We start from the raw sequence: 24,928 nt of genomic DNA on the forward strand, positions 1-24,928 counted from the left end.
TGTAATGTTAGGGCTGGTTTTTAGAATATGTATAAGTGTAACATTAAAAGACTGCATTCCCAATTCATTGATAACGCTTCAAGTTTCTGATGATTAAACAACCCTTTTTTGACGATAGCACTATCTGACTGTACAGGCTGAAAAACTTTTATTGACGTTTTATGACATGTTTTGCATTACTGAGATACGAATAATTATTTTAAAGCATATACTTTTGTATTGAAACGATTTTTCGTTTGCCGCGGATGAATTTAATAATACCCCAATGCACTGTCAAATATAAACATTGACAATGAAACAAAAAAGAATAACAATTTTAAGGTTTGAGTATTGATATCTTTAAAAGATAATCCTTATCACTTGAAAAGGATGAGTCGTTAATTCTGCATTCGAAAAAAAAAATCATTTCTTTTATTGTCCCTACGTCGTTTTCATACAATCATATAATGGTCATTATCGTTACAATCGCTTGCCGCTAATGTGTTTTGAGCGGAGATGTTTTTTATAATCCTGGAATAATGCTATTTTTTGTTATTCATCTGTCCGATGTTTACACCTGATTAAAAAAAATGGTGAAATTTGCCTTATTTTAAATCATGGATTTCTAAAGCTTCATAACTAGTTCCTTAGCATGTCAGAAAAATTCAATGAAGGGTTGACTTCAAGATGAACTTCACCTGCAATTTTTCTAAAGAGTATAATTTTATTATTATCGGTTTCCATATCAAGTATCGCTCGCACTTCTACATTTGCATGTTTTGTGAACCTTGAAATTTGACAACAACTTTATGGTTAGCTGCCTTAACAAAAACGTAAGCCTGCGAATGTACTGGTTTCAAAGTATTACACATTATCGGTATTTCCAGGTTCAATGAACAGTAAGATAGGCACGATAACCGTAATGTTCAATAGTATGATAAACATTGCACTACACGTTAGTTTCAAGTTAATGTGACAAAAACTGCATTGTAAACTTCATCAATCTAACAAATTCAGAAATTTATTGGACAAACTAACAGATGGTCATACAGGGACATATAATAGAACACATTCAGCTTTCGGTGTTAACTGGGTCTTACTTTCTGTAAGATTTCTAAGTTATTTTGAAATGAAAGTATTGCATGCATACACTGATGGAGAGTAATAAATTCCGATTAATAAAAAAAGATAACGAAATCCATAATTACAATTTCTTATTTCAGTTTTGATTATGTTTTAATTTGAACAACTAGATCTGCATGCTGTTTTTAATTATGCCCTGTTGGACGTAAAGTTTACAATTTCCTGTATAACAAAATCATAATCGATTCACCCGCAAAGGCTTATTTGATCCGTTAATTGGCATTTATAGGTTCAGTTGATCCAATATCTAGCAAGAAAAATAAGGACGTTAGTTTTCTTGTTTTAATAGTTATCAAAGGTACCAGGATTAAAATTTAGAACGCCAGACGCACGTTTCGTCTACATAAGACTCGTCAATGACGCTCATATCAAAATATTTATAAAGCCAAACAAGTTTCACATTGTCACTGCGGGGCCTTTTATAGCTCTCTATGCGGCCGTTGTTGAAGGCCGTACGGTGGCCCATAGTTGTTAATTTCTGTGTTATTTTGGTCTCGTATGGAGATTTGTCTCATTGGCAATCATACCACGTCTTCTTTTTTTATGAGGTAACAATATAATATCATGATACTTTACTTCACATGTGTCAGCATTTCTGCTTAACATAAGTTTGTACACACTACATATATGATATATAAAACTGCAAAATAGTGATATAACTCGCATCATCTTAAATAAGGCTAAACTACAGAGTTAAGAGTTAAATCAAACTTTTCGTGTGATTTGTTTTAAAAGTTTTTCAAAGATTTTATGTTTTTTTTTTGTTGTTGTTATTTTTGATAATTTAATTTTGGATGTTATTTCGTCATAGACACTAAAAATATAAGTAATTCTTTAAATAAAATATACGGAGATGTAGCATTAATCCGAATCAGACGTCTTTTTAACAACGTGTGTTTGAAAGGCCAGTCAAAAATTAAAAAAATTAAAAAACACATTAAGAAAGCATTGGCCAAATAAGATATTCCGTGTGTATTTTAGTCTAGTCTACAGAGGTGACCTGCGAAGATTGCCAACGGTCATATAATCCGATAAAAACATAAATAGAAAAAGAAATAGAAATAGATATTAGATATGCAGCAAATGTATTCAATAAAACCAACCGTTTGACAATTAAAACTCTTATCATATGTTTACCTATTTATTTACGAATTTCCTTGCAAGCAACACCATTATGATTGCAGGATTCGTTCAAAATACAACAAACGTTGTTATTTTGATTGTTACTTCAGGCATTTTAGAATGTTCACAAAGCATTAAAATAAACCATTTTATTTGAATCAAAATCAGATTTGACAGTTGATTATTTGCTCTTCTTATTACTTTTAGATAGTCCTATGTAGTTATATATCGTATTAACTGCTATTCAATTATAACGCCAACGCAAGCGGAATACTATTAAAAGAATCACTGAAAACAATTTGATTAAATTTACAATCAGATTAACATTTGAAATTGTTTAAAATCTTCGCAATGTGATGTAGGTGGTGCTGCATCATTATGAAAGATCCCTAGCGACAAGCAAAAGGACTTTGTTATGGCTTAGTGTACTGTCCTCAATTATTTTTCGAATTCATTGTTTTTTCTGTGATTACTGTCGAAATGCACTATTGTGTTATTTGTTATGTCTATTTAACAATGACCTAAAGCGCGAGGTTTGGCTACCACAAAACCTGGTTCAACTCACTATTTTTTTCTTAAAATGTCATGTACCAAGTCAGGAATGTGGCAGTTGTTATCTTATAGTTCGTTTCCTAGTTCATGTATGTTGCATTGTCGTTTGTGTCTTGTTGTATTTCAGTGTTTCTGTTGTTTCGTTGTTTTCCTCTTACAGCTGATGTCTTTCCCTCGGTTCGACTTTTGAACAGCGGTATTCTACTGCCTTTATTTACCTGTTCATAAAATCAGGTTCAGCCCATCTATTGCTTCGAAAATACATGTACTAAGTCAGAAATATAGCAGATGTTTTTCTTCTGTTCTGCTGATTGATAGTATTTGATTTTGTCAGTTTTATGTCTCAATTACTCCTTTTTAAATTTTTCGGTATTTTTGTTATAAGTTAAAAATTTTGGAAGTAACGCGTCTTCTGATTGGCTGACGTTATTTTGTTATGAGCCCATAGACATAATTTAGTCATGTGACCGTGACGTCGTCAACGTTTTTTCATGGTTTTCTACGGTTGAAAATGGAATTTAGAATTAAATTATAAGAAATGACTGTAATATTTTTTCTGTCTATTCGAAATAACATAAAAAATGTGGAGCACACTGTTAAATAACCCACTACGCGCGTTATTCAGTGTGAACCACATTTTTTATGTTAGTTCTTCATAGACAGAAACAATATTACAGTCATTCCTTAATAATTTGTAAGCTTTGTTAGGACTGCAAATAATTATAATTGATGTGTTTCTCATGTTGTTTTCTGACGCATGAATATCAAGGATCATATACACATTTCGCAAGTGCTTAGAAGGCAAACACCAATGTAAAGAATATAACTATGAAAATCATGTATTACATAAATATTATGTATGTATGTACATTTTTTTATTCTTTATCATAACATGAAATGATTGAACAATATAATGAATAAACTCATTATAGATTGCAGGATTTGAATTTTTGTACGTCAGACGCGTGTTTTTGATTTCAAGATTCTCAAGAGATGAAACTAGAATAAAAAGTATTAAAAAAACTAATTAATTGCGAAGTTGAAGTGCATTGAAAGTAAAAAATTCTGATTATCTCCCTATTAAAAACGCATTTATGTTTTCAAGAATTGTTTTTCTCATATAAGGCCTACCGAATCGTATCAATAATATTATATCAACTATTTAAAGAAAAACATAATCAAATGCATTGTTTAGTATAATACAAATTAATGCTTGTATCCGCGTATCATTGTAACCCTCCCCATCCCACCCAACTAAAACGGGGAAAGTGTTAATCATGGTTGGTAGCATAAACTACTTCAAATGGGTTTCAGAGGATTCTAGCTAATTAGTTCATCAAAAAATTACCACTAGTCTGTCAACTCACAATTGATGCAGCAAATGCATATTGACTCTTTAATTGAAACGACCATTTCAATTGGAGTTTTACATGAGCGATTAACCAATAAGTAGCAACAAAGATTTGCTAAGGATCTTATCTGATCTTTATTACTCTTTGTCAAATAATTATAAGGAATCCCCTGGTATTATCAAGGTTGTGGTTTTATAAATTTTGCACAATTACCCCTATTTTTCTTTTCATGATTAAAAATAGTTTATAAAAGTTTTTTTTTTGTAATTTCTCTTTGTTTTTTTTAAATGGTGACAATATTAAATGTATAAAAAGTTAATGAGATTAATTTCGAACCAAATATGAATTGCTTTTTTATATCTCTTTTAAAAAGAACTCGTACTTTTCTTTTCACTGCTTTTATTCAGTTCAGTTATTTATAGTCTTTCAATATATAACATTTTTTTAAAACATTTTTTTTATTTCAAACAGAGCTGCCAACATTCTTAAGCAAAGGATCTCTAAACGAAAAATTTGTAAGGGTTCCGCGGAACCCAGTGTCTCGCCTATTTTTGCTGTAAATCACAGGCTCAACAACAATGAGGAAAAAAATCAATAAAAATATTCCTCTTGTTACTATTTTATGATTGTAAGAAAATCTAAGTCCATTTGAAAGTAAATTACAGAAAAAAACAGAGTAATCTTTTTACAAACTTTACTTCTGGATACAATCTTATGATCATAAATAAGGTTATTTCCAAGTTTGGTACAAACCCAGGATAGTTTAAGAAAGTTATTTAAATTTTAAAAACTTTAACCACAGAGTGAATGTAATGGTTCCCTGCAGAAAAAACTAAGTCCATTTATAAGTAAAATACGGAAAAAATTGAATTTTATTTTTACAAAATTTTCTTCTGGATACTATCTTATGATCATAAACAAGCTTCTGTCCAAGTTTGGTACAAACCCAGGATAGTTAAAGAAAGTTATTAAAATTCTAAAAACTTTAACCACAGAGTGAATGTAATGTTTCCCCGCAGAAAAAACTAAGTCCATTTATAAGTAAAATACGGAAAAAATGGAATTTTATTTTTACAAAATTTACTTCTGGATATTATCTTATGATCATAAACAAGCTTCTGTCCAAGTTTGGTACAAACCCAGGATAGTTTGAGAAAGTTATTAAAATTCTAAAAACTTTAACCACAGAGTGAATGTTTTGTTTCCCCGCAGAAAAAACTAAGTCCATTTATAGTAGAATACGGAAAAAATGGAATTTTATTTTTACAAAATTTACTTCTGGATACTATCTTATGATCATAAACAAGCTTCTGTCAAAGTTTGGTAGAAATCCAGTATAGTTTAAGAAAGTTATTAAAATTTCAAAAACTTTAACCACAGAGTGAATATTTGTTGACGCCGCCGACGACGCCGACGACGACGGAATGTAGGATCGCTTAGTCTCGCTTTTTCGACTAAAGTCGAAGGCTCGACAAAAATGAAAAACTCACATTTTCGGTATCTTTTTTCATTCTGACAAATCTTTTTTTTTATTTTAGCAAGGTAAGAGTATCACTCGCTTTTGGCGTAGCTTTAAATTTATTTTTTTAATTTATTTCTGTATAGTGTGGTTTATGTCATTGTATGTCTTTGACTATTAAATAAACTCATCATAGATACCAGACGTGCGTTTCATCTACATAAGACTAATCAGTGACGCTCGAATCAAAAAATGTTTAAAAGGCCAAATAAAATACGAAGTTGAAGAGCATTGGGTACGAAAATTCCTAAATATTTTGCCAAATACAGCAAAGGTAATCTACTCCTGAGGTAGAAAAAAACTGTAGTTTTTCAAAAATTCAAAGTTTTGTTAACAGTTAATTTAAAATTATGAACATATCAATGATAACTCAAGTCAAAACAGAAGTGCTGAATACTGGGCTGGTGATACCCTCGGGGAAATAAATCTCCACCAGCAGTGGCATCGACCCAGTGGTTGTAAATAAACTCATCATAGATACCAGGATTAAAATTTTATATTTACGACAGACGCGCGTTTTGTCTACAAAATACTCATCAGTGACGCTCGAATAAAAAAATGAAAGGCCTAAAAAAATATCAAGTTGAAGAGCATTGAGAACAAAAATTTCGAAATATTTTGCCAAATACAGCCAAGGTAATCTACTCCTGAGGAAGAAAAAACTGTAGTTTTTCAAAAATTCAAAGTTTTGTTAACAGCTAATTTAAAATTATGAACATATCAATGATAACTCAAGTCAAAACAGAAGTGCTGAATACTGGGCTGGTGATACCCTCGGGGGAAATAAATCTCCACCAACAGTGGCATCGACCCAGTGGTTGTAAATAAACTTATTATAGATACCAGGATTAAAATTTTATATTTACGTTTAAAATGTTTTAACTGTTGACTGTTCTATCCTATCATTCGGATAAAACAAATAAAAGATCACTCATTGTGTATTCTATCAGAAAATGGAATTTGACATATTCATTTTTTTTTATCACATCTTATATCAAATAGATCCTTTACTACTAGTATTTCAATCCAATCTTTTGTTTCAATATACATGATATAGTTGATTAGTATTGTATTCTCTGTTACGTAATATTATGGATAACAGCTTTTCATCTAATCGAAAATGTGTAATAAATAATTATTTTAGGTTAAATGTAATTTTCTTACACTTGTCGGCACTTAATAGCTATGGAAATTTAATTATACATATAATTATTTGCAAAATTAATGTTAATTGAAATAAATGACTCAATATAGTATTCTTTAAAACAATATATTCCTTGAATTTATGTTCAAGATAAAATAACGCATTGTTTTACCCATGCAGTTGGATTTAATCAAACAAAATGCTGTAGATTTAAAAAAATAAAACAGGACATTTAGAGGGAAAACATACCCATGTTAACACAAAACCTCTGACTGTTGGGCCGGTGATGCACTTGGTGACAAAACATCCAACTGCAGTGGAATCGATCCAGAGATTGCACAACTTATCTAAGAAGGCTTACAAATTGGTACACAAGACACGCTTTTAGTCTGCATAAAACTTTTCAATGGTGAAATTTAAACTAAAGTGAAATTAAGAAAATCTAGAATTGAAAATTGATCCTATAAATCAGAAGAGCATCCGTTAAGGAAAAAAAGCTACAAAAATATTGATAGATTATGCAACTCCTCTTTACGATATTTTACTTTTTAAAAATGGCGGGAAAACGCTGACTCGGACAGTTACTTTATATAAAGCATTGTCAATATTTGGGTCGCAAATCGTAATTTAAGAAGAATCTAGAATCTGCTTTAATCTTGGTAGATGCCTTTGATGAGCTATTGAAGCCATCTATGAAATGTACAAAATATTCAACTTTATATCTTTAGAAAAAAACTAAGGACTCTAAGCATTTGACAAAAATTCCTAAACCTGATTTTAGTACACAATTTCAGTTAAAGTGCAATTCTGAACTGAAAGTGTTATTAAAAGTTTTTTTTTAAATTAAATTCTTAACACATCAGAATTTTTTTTATTAAAACAATTATTCTAACCAGAAGGTAGGCGTTTAACATATAGGTATATACATTTTATTGGATGTATAAAGTTTGGGTTATCCGATGAAAATGATTATGTAGTAGTTTTAGCATTTGACGGATACTCAATAGCTATCGCAACTGGCAAAATAAACTGGTGCCTTTTGGCATTTGCCAAAAATTGTTACCGCATGAATATGCTTGAAAGCTATGTCAGCCAAAAAGGAGTGATTATTACACCAGTCAAAGCTTTCTTTATGAGAGCATAACGATCGAAAGTTTCTATATTATTTTCACTTAAAAGAATGTTGGCGTAGCAATTCGCATCATTTGAGTAGCACACATTAAGACAAAAATATCTGGCAAAAAAACAAATAGTCATTTAAGACACATTCATTGTGTAAGTGCAATTAAATTTGAAGAATAGTCTTAAATATAATGGTTAAAGTAAAATAAAAAAAATTCTCAACAGAAAATTTAAAATGGAAAATCCCTTTTCAAATGGCAAAATCAAAAGCTCAAACACATTTAACACGAATGGAAAACAACTGTCATATGCCTGACTTGGTACAAGCATTTCCTTATGTAGAAAATTGTGGATCAAACCTAGTTAATAGCTAGCTAAACATCTCACCGTTTGACAGTCGTATAAAATTCCTTATATTGACAACAACGTGTGAATAAAACATTGATTGTATTTCATAACATTGATTGATGAATCAATCCAATTACAGTAATTATCGTTACAAAAGTTGTATTTACAAAATTAAATACAGCTTTAATCCATTGATTGTGAAGTGATATGTAATGACATATGATAACAATATATAAATAACTCATAAATGAGAGTGTGATAGAGCAGATTGTTACCCCGAGAAAACATTATCAACCGCGGCGAAGGGGTACCAGTTTGCTCTATCACCCTCTCAGCTATGTTATATTTAATTTATTATATTGAATGTTCTATCATTAGTGTACTTGACAGATGAATTTTATTCAAAAGTATTTTCTATGACTTCGCTTACATAACAACGTTACGGGTATTAGAAAAATCAACAGAAGTGAAGCAATATGTTTTATTTTGTTTTGATTTTGACAGTCAGATAATCAGAGCCAAACGTAGAACACATAATGTGGAGGGATAAATAAAGGCAACAGTAGTACACCGCTGTTCGAAATTCATAAATCCATTTAAGAAAATTAATCCGGGTTACAAACTAAAACTGAGGGAAACACATCAAATATAAGAGGAAAACCACGACACAGAAACGCAACACTAAAATGCAACACACACAGAAACGAACTATAATATAACACTGGCCAATTTCTTGACTTGATACAGCACATGTTTAGAAAAATTGTAGGTTGAACCTGGTTTTGTGGCTAGCCAAACCTCCCGCTTTTATGGCCATGTTAAAGAAAACATTAATGACAATATTACATGACAGGCCTACAATACAAATAAATGGTAGAACATACAGGACAGAGAAACACACAAATAATAGCTATCAAAAGGTACCAGGCTTATAATTTAATACACCAGACGCGCGTTTCGTCTACATTAGACTCATCAGTGACGCTCAGATTTAAAAAGTTCGATAGACAAAACAAGTACAAAGTTGCATGAAGAGCATTGAGAACCAAAGATTCAAAAAGGCAAAACTCTTTTAAAAGCGCAAACTTTCTCCGTAACCTGGAACAGTGATGTAACAGTACAACATAAGAAAAGTAAGCGTGCATTTTTATCTTTCGATTAATATTTACATGGCTTTCAATATATATCTCGAATACATTGTAAATAACGATGGGGCTACATGCAGATATAATGATCGAAATTAAAAATGAAATATAAATAAGTTACTCAGAAAAAATGTGCTTTAACATAAAAATAATCAATTAATGAATAAATATTGTTGAATTGTGGATTATTTTTTATTTATGATGTAATTATTGATCAAGACATTTCTTAAGCGTGTCTAGCTCAACTATGTAATTAGGTCTTTCCACTTTTCGTGGAAAGATCTTTTGTTTTTAATTTCTTCTGATTATTTTTTTTTTCTGCCGTCTGAGATGCTTTTTTGTCTTGCAACATATCGAATGGATTTTTTGGTCAATGAAGTTGTACAGTATTGGGGGTTTCGAAACTCACCCTGTGTGACCAAACACTTATTCTTATAGGAGTTATCTCCCCGTGTCCCCTTTTCTTGTTATCGCTATATCTCTAAAACCGTAAAAGATTTCAGCAAACTGTTTTCACCAAATTGTTCATCTACTCTTGAGAATGATTTGGTTTATTTTGACTTGAGTGATCGGAAGACATCTTATGGGAGTTATTTCCCTTTGAAAATTTAAGATAGGCGATTTGTTGGTTAAATTCATACGTTATAAGTCGTAGAGGCCTACAGTCTTTTGAAATGAAGTCCTTGGTCCATTTGAAGGAATTGAGGTCAAGGTCAAAGGTCAAGGTCATGTTCTAAATGTTTGTTATCGTTATTCCACAGAAACTCTGACAGTAAATGATATGATGTGTTTGCCAAATAACTGTTTACAATAAGGCGCAACTTCAACCTATTTCAGTCAAAGTGTTTTGGTTAACACTTATAGGAGTTTTCTCCCCTTATGTATTTCAAATCAGTATTTCTCCACAACCATTCAAGTGATTGACCTCCGGTCTTCCGTTTAGAGTTCACTGACCTATGACCTTGCAATTGAGATCAAGGTCGAAGGTCAAGGTCATGTTATAAATTTTGAATTTTGCTTGTTATCGTTATTCAAAAGAAACTGTTACAGTTAATGATATGTTTGCCAAATTACTGTTTACAATAAGGCGCAACTTCAACCTATTTCAGTCGAAGTGTTTTGGTTAACCCCTATACGAGTTTTCTCCCCTTATGTATTTGAAATCAGTATTTCTCCACAACCATACAAATGATTGACATGGGGTCTTTTGATTTGAGATCACTGACATATGACCTTGAAATTGAGGTCAAGGTCAAAGGTCAATTTGACGTTCTATATTTTGACCTTTGCTAAAAATTATTTTCTGTTCATGCTAAAACAATAAAGTCTTCTGCATATATCTATTAATCTTATTTTTTTATATCAATTCGAAGAACCAAATTACATCAACAAGGGGTGACATTTTCTAACATCGTTTTTTAAATTTCACTCTTATTATCGAGGTGGAAGACCTTCAATTGTTCTCTGAAGAATTGGTTTTTAATTTGATCAGTGTTTCTTATATTAAGGATTTATTTCTAATTGCTTGTCTCCTTATTTGCTTACTTATTCATCATGCGACTGTCATACAAATGAGAGAGTTAGGTAGTTATCAAGCCAGATTTAATTCACTATTTTGTAGATAAGAAGAAAATGTCTGTAACAATTTAGGATAAGACAGTTGTTATCCATTCGTGGGATATGTTTGATCTTTCGATTTTGCTATTTTATAAAGGACTTTCCGTTTTGAACTTTCCGGTATTTCGAGTTCTTTTTTTTTCTTTTTTATGTTTAATAAATTTGGATGCATGCTTTTTATATACGTAGATTATTGTGAGCCTGGTATCAATGGTGATTCTTTTTGTCAGGAATATGACAATTGTTTTTCCATTCGTTTGATGTGTTTGGGCCTTTGATTTGTTGTTTGATAAGGGACATTCCGAGTTAATTTTCCTTGTAGTTTGGTATAATCGTTATTTTACTTTCTTTGTAAATATATCAGTTGTGCCGTAATAAAATTGATTAACCTCATATATTGTAGAAGAGAAGCCTGGCATTTAAAAATATAAAGAGAACATTGTAAGATCCAAACAAAAATAAACATCACAATTCATTCTAGAGAGTAACAAAAACAAAGGATGTGGGGTAGCAATCCATGAAACAAATGCTGTTTTAGAATGAAACATTAAAACTTTGTATTTTTGTCACTAAACCGGGCCTAAAAATAACTGTCTAAGAATTTCGAACACTGCCAAGGTTAAAAAAAGACCAACAGAAAAACAATAGTAAACACAGCATAGATCCTATATCAGCAAGACTGAGCAACACGAAATTCACCAAAAACTGGGAAAGTGGGACGGGTTCTTTCTGGTGCTCCGGATGAGTAAGCAGATCCTGCTTCACATTTGGCACCCGTCGTGTTGCTTATATTGGTACAAAGCCGGTAAAAAGTAGAACTCGATATGTCACATTCGGGATTCAGAGAGACACGTAATCTTGAAATCTTCAAATAGACGAAAATATATCTTTATCCAATCCCTGTTTCTCTCTCTAAGACAGACACGTAAAAGCGCAAATAAAAAAGAAAATTCTCGTTTGTTAAAACTATTGGATCAATAGAGCTGGTGTCTTTCAACTGTATCAACAATCATTTCTGTACATCCTTATACACTAGAATATCATTTATGACTAAAATTTCATTTTGGTATCTTGTTTTGCTGTCAGAACAGTTTGGGCTTCGATATAACAAACGTCTAAGAAGATGGTCACACTGACAGAAGGCATCGATAAGAAATACAGGTTATCGTGATTCCCGCAGTCTATCCCCAATTAGTATTGCTTTTTTTTATATGAAAGGTATAAAAAATCAGGGACAAAATTATGATTTGTTTTGATCTCCTTCATTTTTTTCACCAAGATTTTTTTAAGAGACCGGTTTCAACAATGTCTACTATACAACCCCATTCACTAGAATATCATTCATGACTAATATTTCATCTCGGTATCTTATTTTGCTATCAGAGCACTTTTGGCTGTTCACAGTGCCTCTCCATCAACTCAAGTATATGCCTAAAAAATGCAAAAAGGTGAAAATGCCATTTAAGAAAAATTACTCTGATAAGGGGTATTGACTGACTAGTTTGGTTATGCTGACTTACCTGTTGGTCTTCTGTTGCTGATAAGTTTTTGGTATAAAGACCAAAAAAGGTGATAACTTTCAACCATCAAAACTAGTCGAAAAGTGAGGAACAAAACTAGATGTTTGATGTCTCTACCAGTAGAACAAAGCAACATTTAAACTAATTCTTATTGTCCACAATAAAAGACTGGACACTGTGTGAGTGCAACAGCGGGTTGGCTTTAAATCTGCTCAAGATTGTGAACTTTGTAAATCAACAGCTACCTCAGAAGTTATACGAGTGTTCTCCCCAGATATTCCATTTAACATTCTGGTAAACAAGGAACTTTGAAATACCATCTTGTTTCTAAAAATTATAGCATCACATTCATAACATAATTTGGGAAAACCAATTCAGATAGCTCAACATTCAAAGAAAAATAGCATCTCATTACCTGATGCTAAAAGGCCCTGGGGATAACACTGGTTATATGAAGGCTAATATTGGTTGCTTAGACATACACACACAGAAGAAGATATTTTCACATTTATCACTGTTCAACTTCCTGTTAAGTTACTACTGATATATTCTTACACCTAATGACTATGTATGAATATTTTCAAAATTTTTCATAATTCAACATATCTGAGCACCCTGCAATTTGGTTTCAAGATTTATGTGAGCGTGTTATACCATGTGATTATTCATATCTATTGTTTTTCAACATCCTATTTACCGAATACTTTCAGAGAAGGTATGACCATATCATTAGTGAGCAATGCCTTACAGTTCCTATTGTTTCAAAAGCATACACCTAAATATTGGATTGGTTTTCATCTTAAACATTGAAGATTTGACTCAAAGTGTGAAGTTAATTTCATTTGGGGCACACATAATGAAATTACTCATAATCGTATCATGTTTGCCTTTGTATGCTTCTTTTTAACATATGTTTGTTTATATCTATAATACTAAAATAACGAGGTCTAATTTATCAGCCGTCATCGGGTAAAAACAACAAATAAAAGAATTCAACTTTATATAGCTAATATAGGACAATGGTGTAGATTAAAAATTACACCACTCCAGACCCTTTTGTTTTTCACATAATTAATATTGCCAATAATTAACAAGTTCCGGGTCGGATCCGATACCGATACCAATAGTATATTCACCTGTTACCTATTATCTTATCTGTACGTTCCGCATCTGACAGGCGCACCATCAAACGGTGTATTTGATTTTGCTATATATACGGGTCATAATCACAGGGTTGACACGACTAAATTAAATAATTGTCAAATTGTTCCCTATTGTATGATTGTAGTATTTTAATCAGTAAGACTTTCTAAGATAACAATACCAATACTACAAATCTGGACTTAAAATAAGGCGTTTAGGTGTCATACCACCAATTACTCCCTCAAATTTAGAACGTATGTGAAAGTAGGCCTACTCGGACAAAAAATAGTGCATTTGATGTCATTGTTCACCTAAACTAACCAACAAATTTGCAGTTCAAACAGAAAGATTTGAAAGCAGAGAAAACTGTGTATCTTATAATCAGCACGACTCAAGTTATCAGATGGCAATACCGATACTAAAATAAGGCTTACGTGCATAGTTATATACTTTCAGTCGCGGACCCGCGATATCACGGGTGTGTTCTAGTAGTGATTAAGATTATAACACAATGTTGACTGCTTTGCCCCTATTTTTGAAATATTTTCCTATTGTGTCTGTTTGTTTTGTTCACGCATTGTTGTCAATATAATAGAATTTGATGCAACTATCATACAAGTGAGGGTTAAGCTAGTTTTAAAACCAGGTTCAATCACCATTTTCTACACAAGAAAATTACTGTTCCAAATCAGGAATATGACAGTTGTTATCCATTCGTTTGATGTGTATGAGCTTTTGGTTTTGCCATTTGATTAGGGACTTTCCTTTTTGAATTTTCCTGGGAGTTCAGTATTTTTGTGATTTTAAATAGAATATAAAGAATTATTAAACACAACAACAAGCAATTATAAATAATCTGTATTGCACAAACTTTACATATAACTTATATAGATATGATCAACATAAAAATACTAAATCATAATCCTGATTTTATACACCTTAACATATATGTATTTTCATATAGATGTTTCAGCAATTTCAAATCTAAAAATAAGCAAACAATATTTCAACAAATATTCAGTTTTTGCATGATTTACTGCAACAGAGCAGTCACCTCTTTTAAGACATAACTTTCTGTATTTTCTTTTACATATCATTATGCATCATATGATCTCAAATTATATTTTATAATTGTAAGATTTAATATTCAGCAACACAAATTCAGCAACCCAAATGGTGACCTTTTTAACCAGATTCTGATCCATTTTATTTTTATTTTTCAACAATGAAATCTATTTTTCCATGCAGAAAATTTAATCCTACAATTTGCTGATGTGTGAACAAATGTAATGAATGTCAATGTTGCAAAACACTGTTGAAAATGAATATGAAGTAATCTCTTGTCTCTAGTTACTACATAAAGAGACACTTCCTGTTCCACACTGATCAGAGTGTGATATGAATAATTGAATTGATCATTGGATAAATTGGTTTGCTTATACTGCAATGTGTTCTCTCAGCAAACCACATCTTATCAAAATGTAAATACATACTATGGATTCATTTATTTTTATGGGTATCAATTTTCATGGATTTATAAGGAAAACTTGTATTTTTATGGAATTTTGATTTCTTTGTTTTGCCTATTTCTGCATCCAACCATATAGAAAAATTTGAATTCATAGAACATTTGAATTTGTGGTTCACCTGTACCAACAAAAACCATGAAAATTGGTATCCAATGAATAAAAATGAACTCACAGTAACTTTAATTAATATTCATGATAAATGCAATAGTTCTGCTAATTGGTTTTTTTTTCAAACAAAACAACTAGCTACATTATCAACACTAAAAAAACATGCCTCCACTTACAGCATTACATAATAATATAATTTTCATATAATTAACATGTCAACAAATATTTTAATGTAATAAGTTCAGTAGAATTACTTTATTAAAGTTAATGGTACACTTAGAAATAGAAAATAATAACAAATGTTCCAATTGAGAATTGTAAGATATTAATGTGTAAATTTGGGTAATGCATTCATTTATTTTACATAAAATCCTTTAGATTTTTATTCAGTTAAGAGAGTGTGGGCCTAGTGTACACATCACTGACTATGAAACAGACATTAAAATCAATAAAATGATTCAATTTTATAAATAAATATAATAAAGAATGTACTATATTCCTAAAGATTTGCGAACTGTTTTTGCAGCAATTTCTTCAAATTTCATCCTATTTTCTCTCCATGTTTTAGCAGCATCTACATTAGCAGCACTTTCATCATTAGGTTCTGAAAACAGAAATAAGATATAAATACTGTTAAATCAATATAATTTGTTTGAACTTATTTGTTGTTAAGGATTGTGAATATTTCATAGTTTAAACACCACCATACTGCATTTAATGGTGATTCATTAATTTAGGCAGTTTTTAAAGAAACATGGTGTATACTTTTTGAAGGATTACCCCAAAATACATAAGATTTTGAAACGTTTATTTTTTTACTTGTACAGTATTGTCAAAGGTGCAAGTAATCAAAATGTATATTGAGTAACTGTTTTGAAATTAAAGAGAATATAAACCACAATGTGAAAAATAACAAATACACAAAAAATCCAGGATATATATGGCATGAAGAGTAACTAAGTCTAAGGTTGTGTAATGCACAGGGCAAGTTAACTATTGCTGTGCTATCCACATGGTAAATCGTGCAATGAGCAGGGTTAGTTGACTCAGACCTAGGACAGGATAAGTAATTCTATAAAGACACAATATATACAGGACCTATTGTTCAGTGGTTGTTGTTTGTTGATATGGTTCATAAGTGTTTTTTTGTTTCTCGTTTTTTATATAGATTAGACGTTTGGTTGTCCTGTTTGAATGGTTTTGCATGTGATCCAAGGCTCTGGGGTGAAAGCTATACTTTAAGTTTACTTTTTTATTAATTGTTACTTGGATGGAGAGTTGTCTCATTGGCACTCATACCACCTTTTCTTATATCTATACAATAGATCCCTAAAGATTGAAAATTTAACCAAGATAATCCTACCTGCCAACATGCTGACAACAGATAATAATATTTTTTCCACACTCTGTACCGGACTCCATCGTTCAGCACTAGATTCATATCCCATAGGATCATCTCCAGGAGCATGTAGTATAGATATGCATACTCTGCCATCAGGGTAAACTGTGGAATAGATCAAAAGTTAAAACATGATTGTATAGTCAGTAATCACAAATATAGGGTGGTTGTTTAAAAGAGCATTGATGAGAAGTGAAGCAGCACCATAAGCATGTCTGTTCTGTACTGTCAGTTTAACAGTGATCTTCAAACCCTTCCAATCAGCAGTAAACATAATGGGATCCAGGCAATTATGGAATAAGGTTAGAGATTCATGTTATTCTTTGGGTAAGGCTTAATGTTAATGTTCTGGGTTCAGGCTTTTGGCTTAATTTGGGATTTTGATTAGGGTATGGGTTAGGAATTAGATTGGGGTGAGTCCCCCCTGTTGTGTATTATAAAATGGCATTGTAACATTTTGTTTTTCCATAAAGCACAGTCAGAACTGTTCCAATCATGTTACTTTAAAATTACACACATATTTTGCAAAGTTCAACCTAAATGATTTTTAAATTTGTTTAAATTCACAGAAGTTCATAATGCCATTATAGTTATTTCATCCTATCATCAACAATATTACTACTTTGCTGCTTCAAAACACTCCCTTTTCCTTGAAGCTAGTGCTGAATTTTACCTATTCTATTTGCTTTTAACTCAACAATCATGAAGTCTGTTCATTTTACACATTTTTTTTACACTTCCCCTGAAATCAATTAACTGGGGAGACTTCGTGGTTTTAAAAATCTTTTAAAACTTGAAATCATGTTTTTGCCAGCAAAATTATATCGCTGACCATGGTATTGATTAATGGATTTTAAATTTATGATTTTTGTTGGCAGAGGAAGCCAGAAGGAAACCAGCTCCTAGTCATTTAGGATTGGAGTCAGATGCACCTGTCATCTGCTCACAACCTAAATGATACAACAGTTAAACTGCTTAAACAACTCAGTCACTGCCACTTTGTCAAACTATTTACTATAATGTTGTAATAGTGACTTACTATTTGGATGAAATAATTCACAAGTAAACTTCATCTTTGGAGGATTGAGAGGATAATCTGGTGGGAATGCTAGTCTTGCAGGAAACACTCCTCCCTCAAAACACGTATTTTCTGGTCCCCTGTAAGAAAATTATAATTTACACAATGATTAATCTGCATGACAATAGATCCTTCTCAACAGTTGTTGTCTAAAGTTTGGGACGAAAATTTCCTTTTTTACTTAAAAGACTAACATCTGACTTTAAATGGCCTTAAAGCTACTTAACTGGCTGTCAAATGACTGATCATTCATGGATTATTTAAAAGTTTGATCACCCACACAATAAAACATCATTTATTGAAATTCAATTTTGGAAAACAGAATAATCATTGAAACAAGGTTTGCAACTACTTCAACCATGTCAACTAATACGACTAACCGACAATCAATCAAAACCTACTTTCTGTAAGAGTTTTTTGTTTTGTTTTCAACATATAAATTCTTTATGAGGTTTGAATGTCCATTGTTAGAGTTGCTGTCTCATTGTTGTATACTTTAGATCTTCTGGAACATTTGTAAAGTGAACATGGAAATACATACATAATAAGAGCTTCCCATTCAAAGAAATTCTCCTCATTGACAGGTCCTGCTATAATTCCTTCAGGTGGATTTAGTGTCAATTCTGAAAATAAATGTCTCTCATCAATACATTTGATTCAACTGATCATGAGTCAGTCGTGAGACTACCTTAAATCATAGATTGGTTATTTCATGATATTTCCAAACAATTTTCATAAGATTCATCAACTAAAATGGTCTGATGATTTGAAAGAATAAAATGAACTACATTCCAACATTTTATTAGGCCTACTAAAATTAATTTGTAGATTTTCATACAACTGATTCAAGATCAAAGTCGTAAAAGCTATTGTATCAATTGCTGCCTACATCATTTTGTTTTTGTACATGTAGTTAATGTGTTTGTGACTTTTATTTTTCATCCACATGTATATAAATAAACCTGAGAGGAGTCTTGTCCAGTGAGAAGTAATGATGATTTAACTTTATAATAATAAAAAACTTATCTAGCAGAAAGTCCTTTAAACTATTTTTTTTTTCTCTTTGAACTTCACAATTTTTGCCAATGAAAGTTGGCAGAAGCCAGAATGGCACCTGTAGCACAGTGTAGGTTAATATGACAATATAATTACATTAAATGTATGTTTCACTATAATGCGTTATTCTGATTGGCTAAATGCACATCACATGTTATTCCTTAAGCAATTGCATTACTCAATAAAACTTTTCATTTATGATAACATGAGGTCCCACAATAAAGTGCCCAGGTGAATTAAATAAAAAAAAAATGATAAAATTCATGTTTTCATGATCCTAGCTAAAAAATGTAATAATAAGTATTGAATGCTTCTTTTTGTAACTTCATAGGGTTGTAAAAGCATTGACCGTGCGCACATTTTTAGAATGAAGTGCTTGTGTAAAGCAAAATTATATCCAGGTGAAATTTGATCCGAAAGGAAAAAATGTCACAGCAGTTGTTATTTTTTTGTCCGGAGGAAAATACTTCCCTGGGATATTTTTTCCTTTGCCGTGAAATTCTATCTAGGTAGTTAACTTATTGAATAGTTATTAGAAAAAACTTATCCTTTAAAAATACTATGAAATAATATTAGTGTATTTGAAATAAAGCGAAATTGTTAAAAAAAATAATGTATTATAATGGGAAATAATTTCACAAATTATCCTTGAAAAATTTCCTGAAATATTCAAGTCAATATCATCCTTTTAAAAAGAAAATTATCATGAAACAAAGGGAAGAAAACCAGAAGTAATTTCAAAGATCGTAATTGTGAAAATAATATCATGATTAAACAAGGTTAGTGAAATACATGTAAAAGTGAGTTGTTTTCAGATCTCAGTGCAAATATAAAATTAAAACTAAGGTAGAAATATAGTTGCATTACTACTGTTAACAGTAATAGAAGAATTTGATTATGATGATAGTTTTAACTATATAAATAGTTTTGTCTGGGGACAGAGATGTAGTTGTTGATTATATGGAAATCAGATAAATCATAGCATAACAATATATTGGAACAAAAGCATGTTTAACAGCTGGATAGTTTTTACCTGTGAAATGTTATCTGTCTTATTAAATCAAGTTGTAAGTCATCTTTTTATATAAATGTATGTATAAAAAAAAAGATTCAAGGAAAAATTTCACTATAAAATAGATTCAGAAATATATTTAAAATTTAAATTGCTCATAATTACCTCCCTTTGATAAATTATGCAAATTTGGTCTACCTTTGTGAAACATTTTATAATTATAGTCAGGTATAAATCGATTGTGAGTAACTTACATAGTAGTTAATGGGACTCTATTTCACACGGTTCTGTGAAATATAGTACGGCAAATATAACCATTACATACTATACGCATAACACAGATAGATTTTCACTCCTCTGGAAAAAATCAACCTGTGAAACACCATGCCTGGAAAAAAATTACCGGGACAAATTATCCTCAGGACAAAATATCACAGAGGAAGAAATAAACCGTTACACTTTCACTCTTCATACAAAATGTACTTCGGTCAACGCTTTTACACCCCAATGAAGTTACAAAAAGAAGCATTCAATTCTTAAATAAATTATAATATATGTGAATGTATGTATGTACTGGTAAATGCCTCAGTTATTAAAAAAAAAACCTTAAAAGATGCGAGGGTACAGTGGCGTCCATGTGCACGCCCTATCAGGATTAATGGAGATGTGTCACTAACGTACATATACATGTATATATATACGACAATTATTTTTACAAGGACAGTCAATCCCAACCAAAAACAAAGGGAGTGCTAGGACACTGGGAAGTCTATTACTAGGGTGGTGGAAGCAGAAGTACTCGGAGAAGACCACTGTGGCATTCGGCGGAAACAGACAAACCAGAGATATCAGAAGATTGATCTCCATGTCAAAGTAGGGGGCAACTTTGACCAACTAAGGTCCCAAAAGTACCCGTTCTAGTTTAAACTCTGGTCTGGGTACCAGAGATGTGTGCGAGAGTATGAAAATTACAATTCTGATGTACTGATATTTTTCGTGAGAATCAAAATTGGGACCTTCAGCACTGAAAACATGAGGGGGGATAGGAGGGGTCTTGATCACGAAATCCCGGACTTGAAAAAACGAAATCCCGAGGTCCCGAATTTAAATAAAGCAAATCCCGACATCCCGAAATCCCAAAAAAAAGGATTCCCGGATCCTGAAAAAGGTCAATCCCGAAATCCCAAGCTTAAAAACACCCAATCCAGGAGTCCCGATAAAGGTCCTATCCCCCCTCAAACATTGGTCTTGACTTAACCACTAGAACATGAACTCAGATTTCTTTAAAGAGTTTTTTTTTGTCAATACACCATATCGCTATATGTCGGCTATTACTGGATATCAAACAGGTTCCCGTAAAATTTTGACGTCACAAAACAAAACATCTGACAAAAGTGATTGTTGAATGCGTCAAAAGTTCAAGCGGCCGGGTCAACCGGGATTAGCGATAAGGTGCATGCTATGTTAATACTAGATAGGTCAAATTAGTCAATTTGATGTTAGAACGATAAGAAAAGGGTGTTGTCAGTGTAGCGATAAGTGAACACAACAGGGGTCCAGTTTATGTTAAAACTAGATAGGTCAAATTAGTCAATTTGATGTTATGAACCCTTAGAACAATAAGAAAAGGGTGTGGCCAAATCGACTTCGGCCGAAACAACTATAGCCGAACTGGTTGTGTGGCCGAAATATCTCGAAAACTTTTATGCCAAACCCAGTGGTGGATCCAGGGGGGGTTCCGGGGGTGCGCACCCCCCCTTTATTTTTGCCGATCAATGCATTTGTATCGGGACATATGTTTTGCACCCCCCCCCCCCCTTTGCCCTGGGTGCCCTGGGTTAGCACCCCCCCCTTTCGAAAATTCCTGCATCCGCCCCTGAAACCGACACCCGAACAACAAGCTCTGTTGATTGAAGACCCAATGAGATATTCATAAACATATCTGAAACTAACGCTTGTATTCTGCCATCAACCTTCTTAAGGCTGATCCTGCCATTTTGCATTATCAGTTTTATCAGACTTTTTTTCAACTCATAAAATCGTGTTGTGATTCTTTTACGTGGAAGATAAAAACAGTGTTCGACTGAACGACGAAATAAAATAAGTATTCATTGGTTAAAGTTTAAATTACATTGAATGGCGACCAATCAAATGGACTGTTCCGTTTTTAGCAAACAATGGACATTTAACAGAAACCCGTTGAAATATTAAACGATTCCGACAAGAATTAATATATTCTAGAAAACATGACATCTGGTTTTTAATTTTGGAAATATTTTCAAATTTATCAAATAGGACGGATTGCAGATTGGTGTCTTATGACAAATAAAAAATAGGGGCGACCGAAAAGCTCTTGGATTTTGCGGATCGTTTATGTTAATTAGATTTTTTCATCTTATGTGCTTGAAGCAAGGCAACAATGGCACAGGCAAGCCTTGAATGGGTTGTAAGTATTTATGTTCCGATTATTTATTGACGATTTCTCTCCAGGTAAAAATGACAAGTGAAGGGTCTGTGTTTATTTCTTTATCTAGAGGTCATGAACTTCTAGACCGGTCATGTGATTGATCCATGTGATTTGATTGGTTGTTTTTAGCGCACTAGATTTAAACGGAAAAGTAACATCACATTCACCGGAGTGAGCTTTTAGATACCTCTAAGCCTTGCAATGGCTACAAGTCCTTTGAGGGTAAATTTATAATAGTCATGTCATACTGTTTCTGTTTTCAGTTACATTTTGTAGTCATCTTTCATGCATGCAAGTTAAAGGACTTTGAAATACTTCTACTAAAAAAGGGGGAGGGTTTTATGATGTGTTTACAAAAATGTAAATCATAAAATGAGGAATATTATATGAAGTCACATAACAACTTTCACCAGGTTGCAATATGGTAGTTGATGATTTCCAGAGGACAGGCTGATTCTTTACAGTTGGAAATTAAGGTTTCCCTTCAATTTTGATTTTAAACTAGATTGTTAATCATTTCAAAAGAATCTCTGTATAATTTACATCAGACATAAGGGGACTTTTTTCTCAACATCAAAAGGGTAAACAATAGTACAAAAGACTTTTTAAATAGACGACTGTAAAGAAAGCTTGTTCTACAATTTTGACAGTCATTGTTTACACGATTGTCGGATTTGTAATGTGTAACCAGGCGTTTATATCTCAAACGTCTGTTCCAGTTAATACTTGGATCCAAGTTGTCCACAAACAATACAGCAATACTAAAAACTACAACTATCTACGTTATGCACAATGAACCAAAATATATACACTGGCTTTTTGCAGATACAAAATAAGTATGAACTCTATATATACAAGTTTATACAATATAACAGCCTGACCTCCTAATTGGACGTTATGTCACTATAAGACAATGTGGCTGGAACAGCTTGACCTCCGAATGGGACAGTCTGTCAATACAAGACAGAGTGGGCTGGAACAACTTGTCCTCCGAGTGGGACAGTCTGTCACTACCAGACAGTGCCGGCTACTACAGCTTGTCCTCTGAGTGGGAAAGTCTGCCTTGTCAATCCGATCAACCTGTACGTTCACTTGTACCCAGTACAAAGTGTCTCCTGAATATTAAAGCTCTCCTAGCGTCTTAATATTACTAACGTACGCTCTGATGATGTCTCATCGACAGCCAACCGACAGCCTTGAATGCCGTTTCTCGTTCTCTTAATATATTCCACAGGGCGACTATACTATTTACTTAATAGGGGTGTTCTCTAAATGTTAGCCTTACAGAGCATAGAGAGTTCCTTACGATCACCCCTATAACTTTCGACCCTGCCACTAATTTCCTTGCCAAAAGTCTAAATCCACACAACGCTTCTTTAGGCATAAAATATGCATATATACAACAAGATTCTCCTGGTTTATAACCATAACGATCAATAATCATTACAGATTGAACTGTGTCTACCAGTGTAACTCATTCATGAAAAAAACCATCAAGTTTAGCATATCCAACAAAAAGAGGGTACTAGCCAATTTTGCAAAAAATTGTTTAGGTTTGATGAGTTGGGTCAGAGGGTTCCTGATCCCGAAATCTCAGGCTTAAAAACATTTAATCCTGAGGTCTGGAATTTAAAGAAATTTAAATCCTGATATCCCAACCTTAAAAGCACCAGATCCAGACCTCCAGAAAAAGGTCCTGCCCCCCTCTTTCATGAACAGGTTAAGAGTTACCCAGGGTTCTCATTTAAGTAATTAGAAAGGACTTAATTTTTAGCCATGGCAGGTTCAGAAATTTAATTGTTATATAGAAATTAATATTACAGTCTTTATGACAAAGAAGAGCAAGGTAATCTTGTAATTTATTTTATAGTTTGCTAAAAAATGTTGCTACATGTATGTTTGCAAAATTTACCATTTTGATGCTTCTCTCTTAGGACCAGTTTGCACAGAAAACGATTTCATCTACTAGTCCGGAAACTAAATATCAAAATTTTTCCCTATATGACTATTTAAAATTTTGAAATTTCACTTGTCCGAATCAATATTTTCTAGTCTGGGGCATCAGACTAGTGACTAACTTGCCAGCTGTCAGATTTTGTAATTAGTTCAGACAAAACAACAGGAGTAATTATTGAACCCTTTCCTCCATTGAAATTTTTTTTTTGCATACTTGATTCGCATAGGATTTTTTTAATTAAATGCTGAACATATGATTTAAAGTATTAAGGCATTGTGAAAAACAACTATTTCATCAAATAAATTTAAGTTGGATATTCCTATGATATCCCTTTTCATATCAGATACAAATTTTATTAAGTCAACTGCAGACACTTTGTAGTCACAGTGTTTCAACTGAGGTACTACACAGGCGTCCAAAGGCGTCATGGAGTAAGGGGGATGGTGTCAAAAGACGTCATTATGGAGAAAAGGGTTAAACGATATAGAATGAATTGTTTGAAGATAAATGTACATTGTATCTATAGTGTGTATATGCATTAGCAAAGACTATTAAAGTATGCTTGCTAAGTACATGTAGTTACTTTTTGTGTTGCCTGCAACATTTATGCTACAAC

At 32.4% G+C, this 24,928-nt stretch overlaps 2 protein-coding genes across 7 annotated transcripts in view; one reads left to right on the top strand and one right to left on the bottom strand.

Annotated features, from left to right (window-relative positions):
- Nucleotides 1-14,551: 14,551 nt before the first annotated feature.
- Nucleotides 14,552-21,991, bottom strand: LOC139503892 (ubiquitin-conjugating enzyme E2 G2). Its single transcript, XM_071293890.1, has 5 exons — nucleotides 21,842-21,991; nucleotides 18,362-18,443; nucleotides 17,782-17,900; nucleotides 16,707-16,847; nucleotides 14,552-15,947 (listed from the first exon to the last, which is right to left on the bottom strand). The coding sequence occupies exons 1-5, from the start codon at nucleotides 21,882-21,884 to the stop codon at nucleotides 15,835-15,837; spliced, it is 498 nt and encodes a 165-aa protein (XP_071149991.1). The 5' UTR covers nucleotides 21,885-21,991; the 3' UTR covers nucleotides 14,552-15,834.
- Nucleotides 21,992-22,005: 14 nt separating this feature from the next.
- Nucleotides 22,006-24,928, top strand: part of LOC139503891 (DNA topoisomerase 2-alpha-like) — a 38,479-nt gene continuing 35,556 nt past the window's right edge. For 3 of the 6 annotated variants that reach the window (XM_071293884.1, XM_071293885.1, XM_071293888.1), the window contains exon 1: nucleotides 22,006-22,334. In XM_071293884.1, coding sequence (XP_071149985.1) covers nucleotides 22,308-22,334 — 27 coding nt within the window. In that variant the 5' untranslated portion in view covers nucleotides 22,006-22,307. Of the gene's footprint in view, nucleotides 22,578-24,928 lie in introns of all 6 variants that reach the window. The other 3 variants (XM_071293886.1, XM_071293889.1, XM_071293887.1) reach the window with 1 other exon arrangement.

Source organism: Mytilus edulis, chromosome 14, assembly GCF_963676685.1.
Source record: "Mytilus edulis chromosome 14, xbMytEdul2.2, whole genome shotgun sequence".
In the NCBI taxonomy this organism is placed as follows: Eukaryota; Metazoa; Mollusca; class Bivalvia; order Mytilida; family Mytilidae; genus Mytilus; species Mytilus edulis.

Bases quoted from the DNA above. Each gene is read 5' to 3' on its own strand.
- LOC139503892 (XM_071293890.1), bottom strand. From the start codon at position 21,884: ATGGCAGGATCAGCCTTAAGAAGGTTGATGGCAGAATACAAGC. The intron at 17,901-18,361 runs GTATGTATTTCC...ATTTTCTTACAG, and splicing joins GAATGGGAAGCTCTTATTAT to GGGACCAGAAAATACGTGTT. The intron at 16,848-17,781 runs GTAAGTCACTAT...TCTATTCCACAG, and splicing joins TGAATTATTTCATCCAAATA to TTTACCCTGATGGCAGAGTA.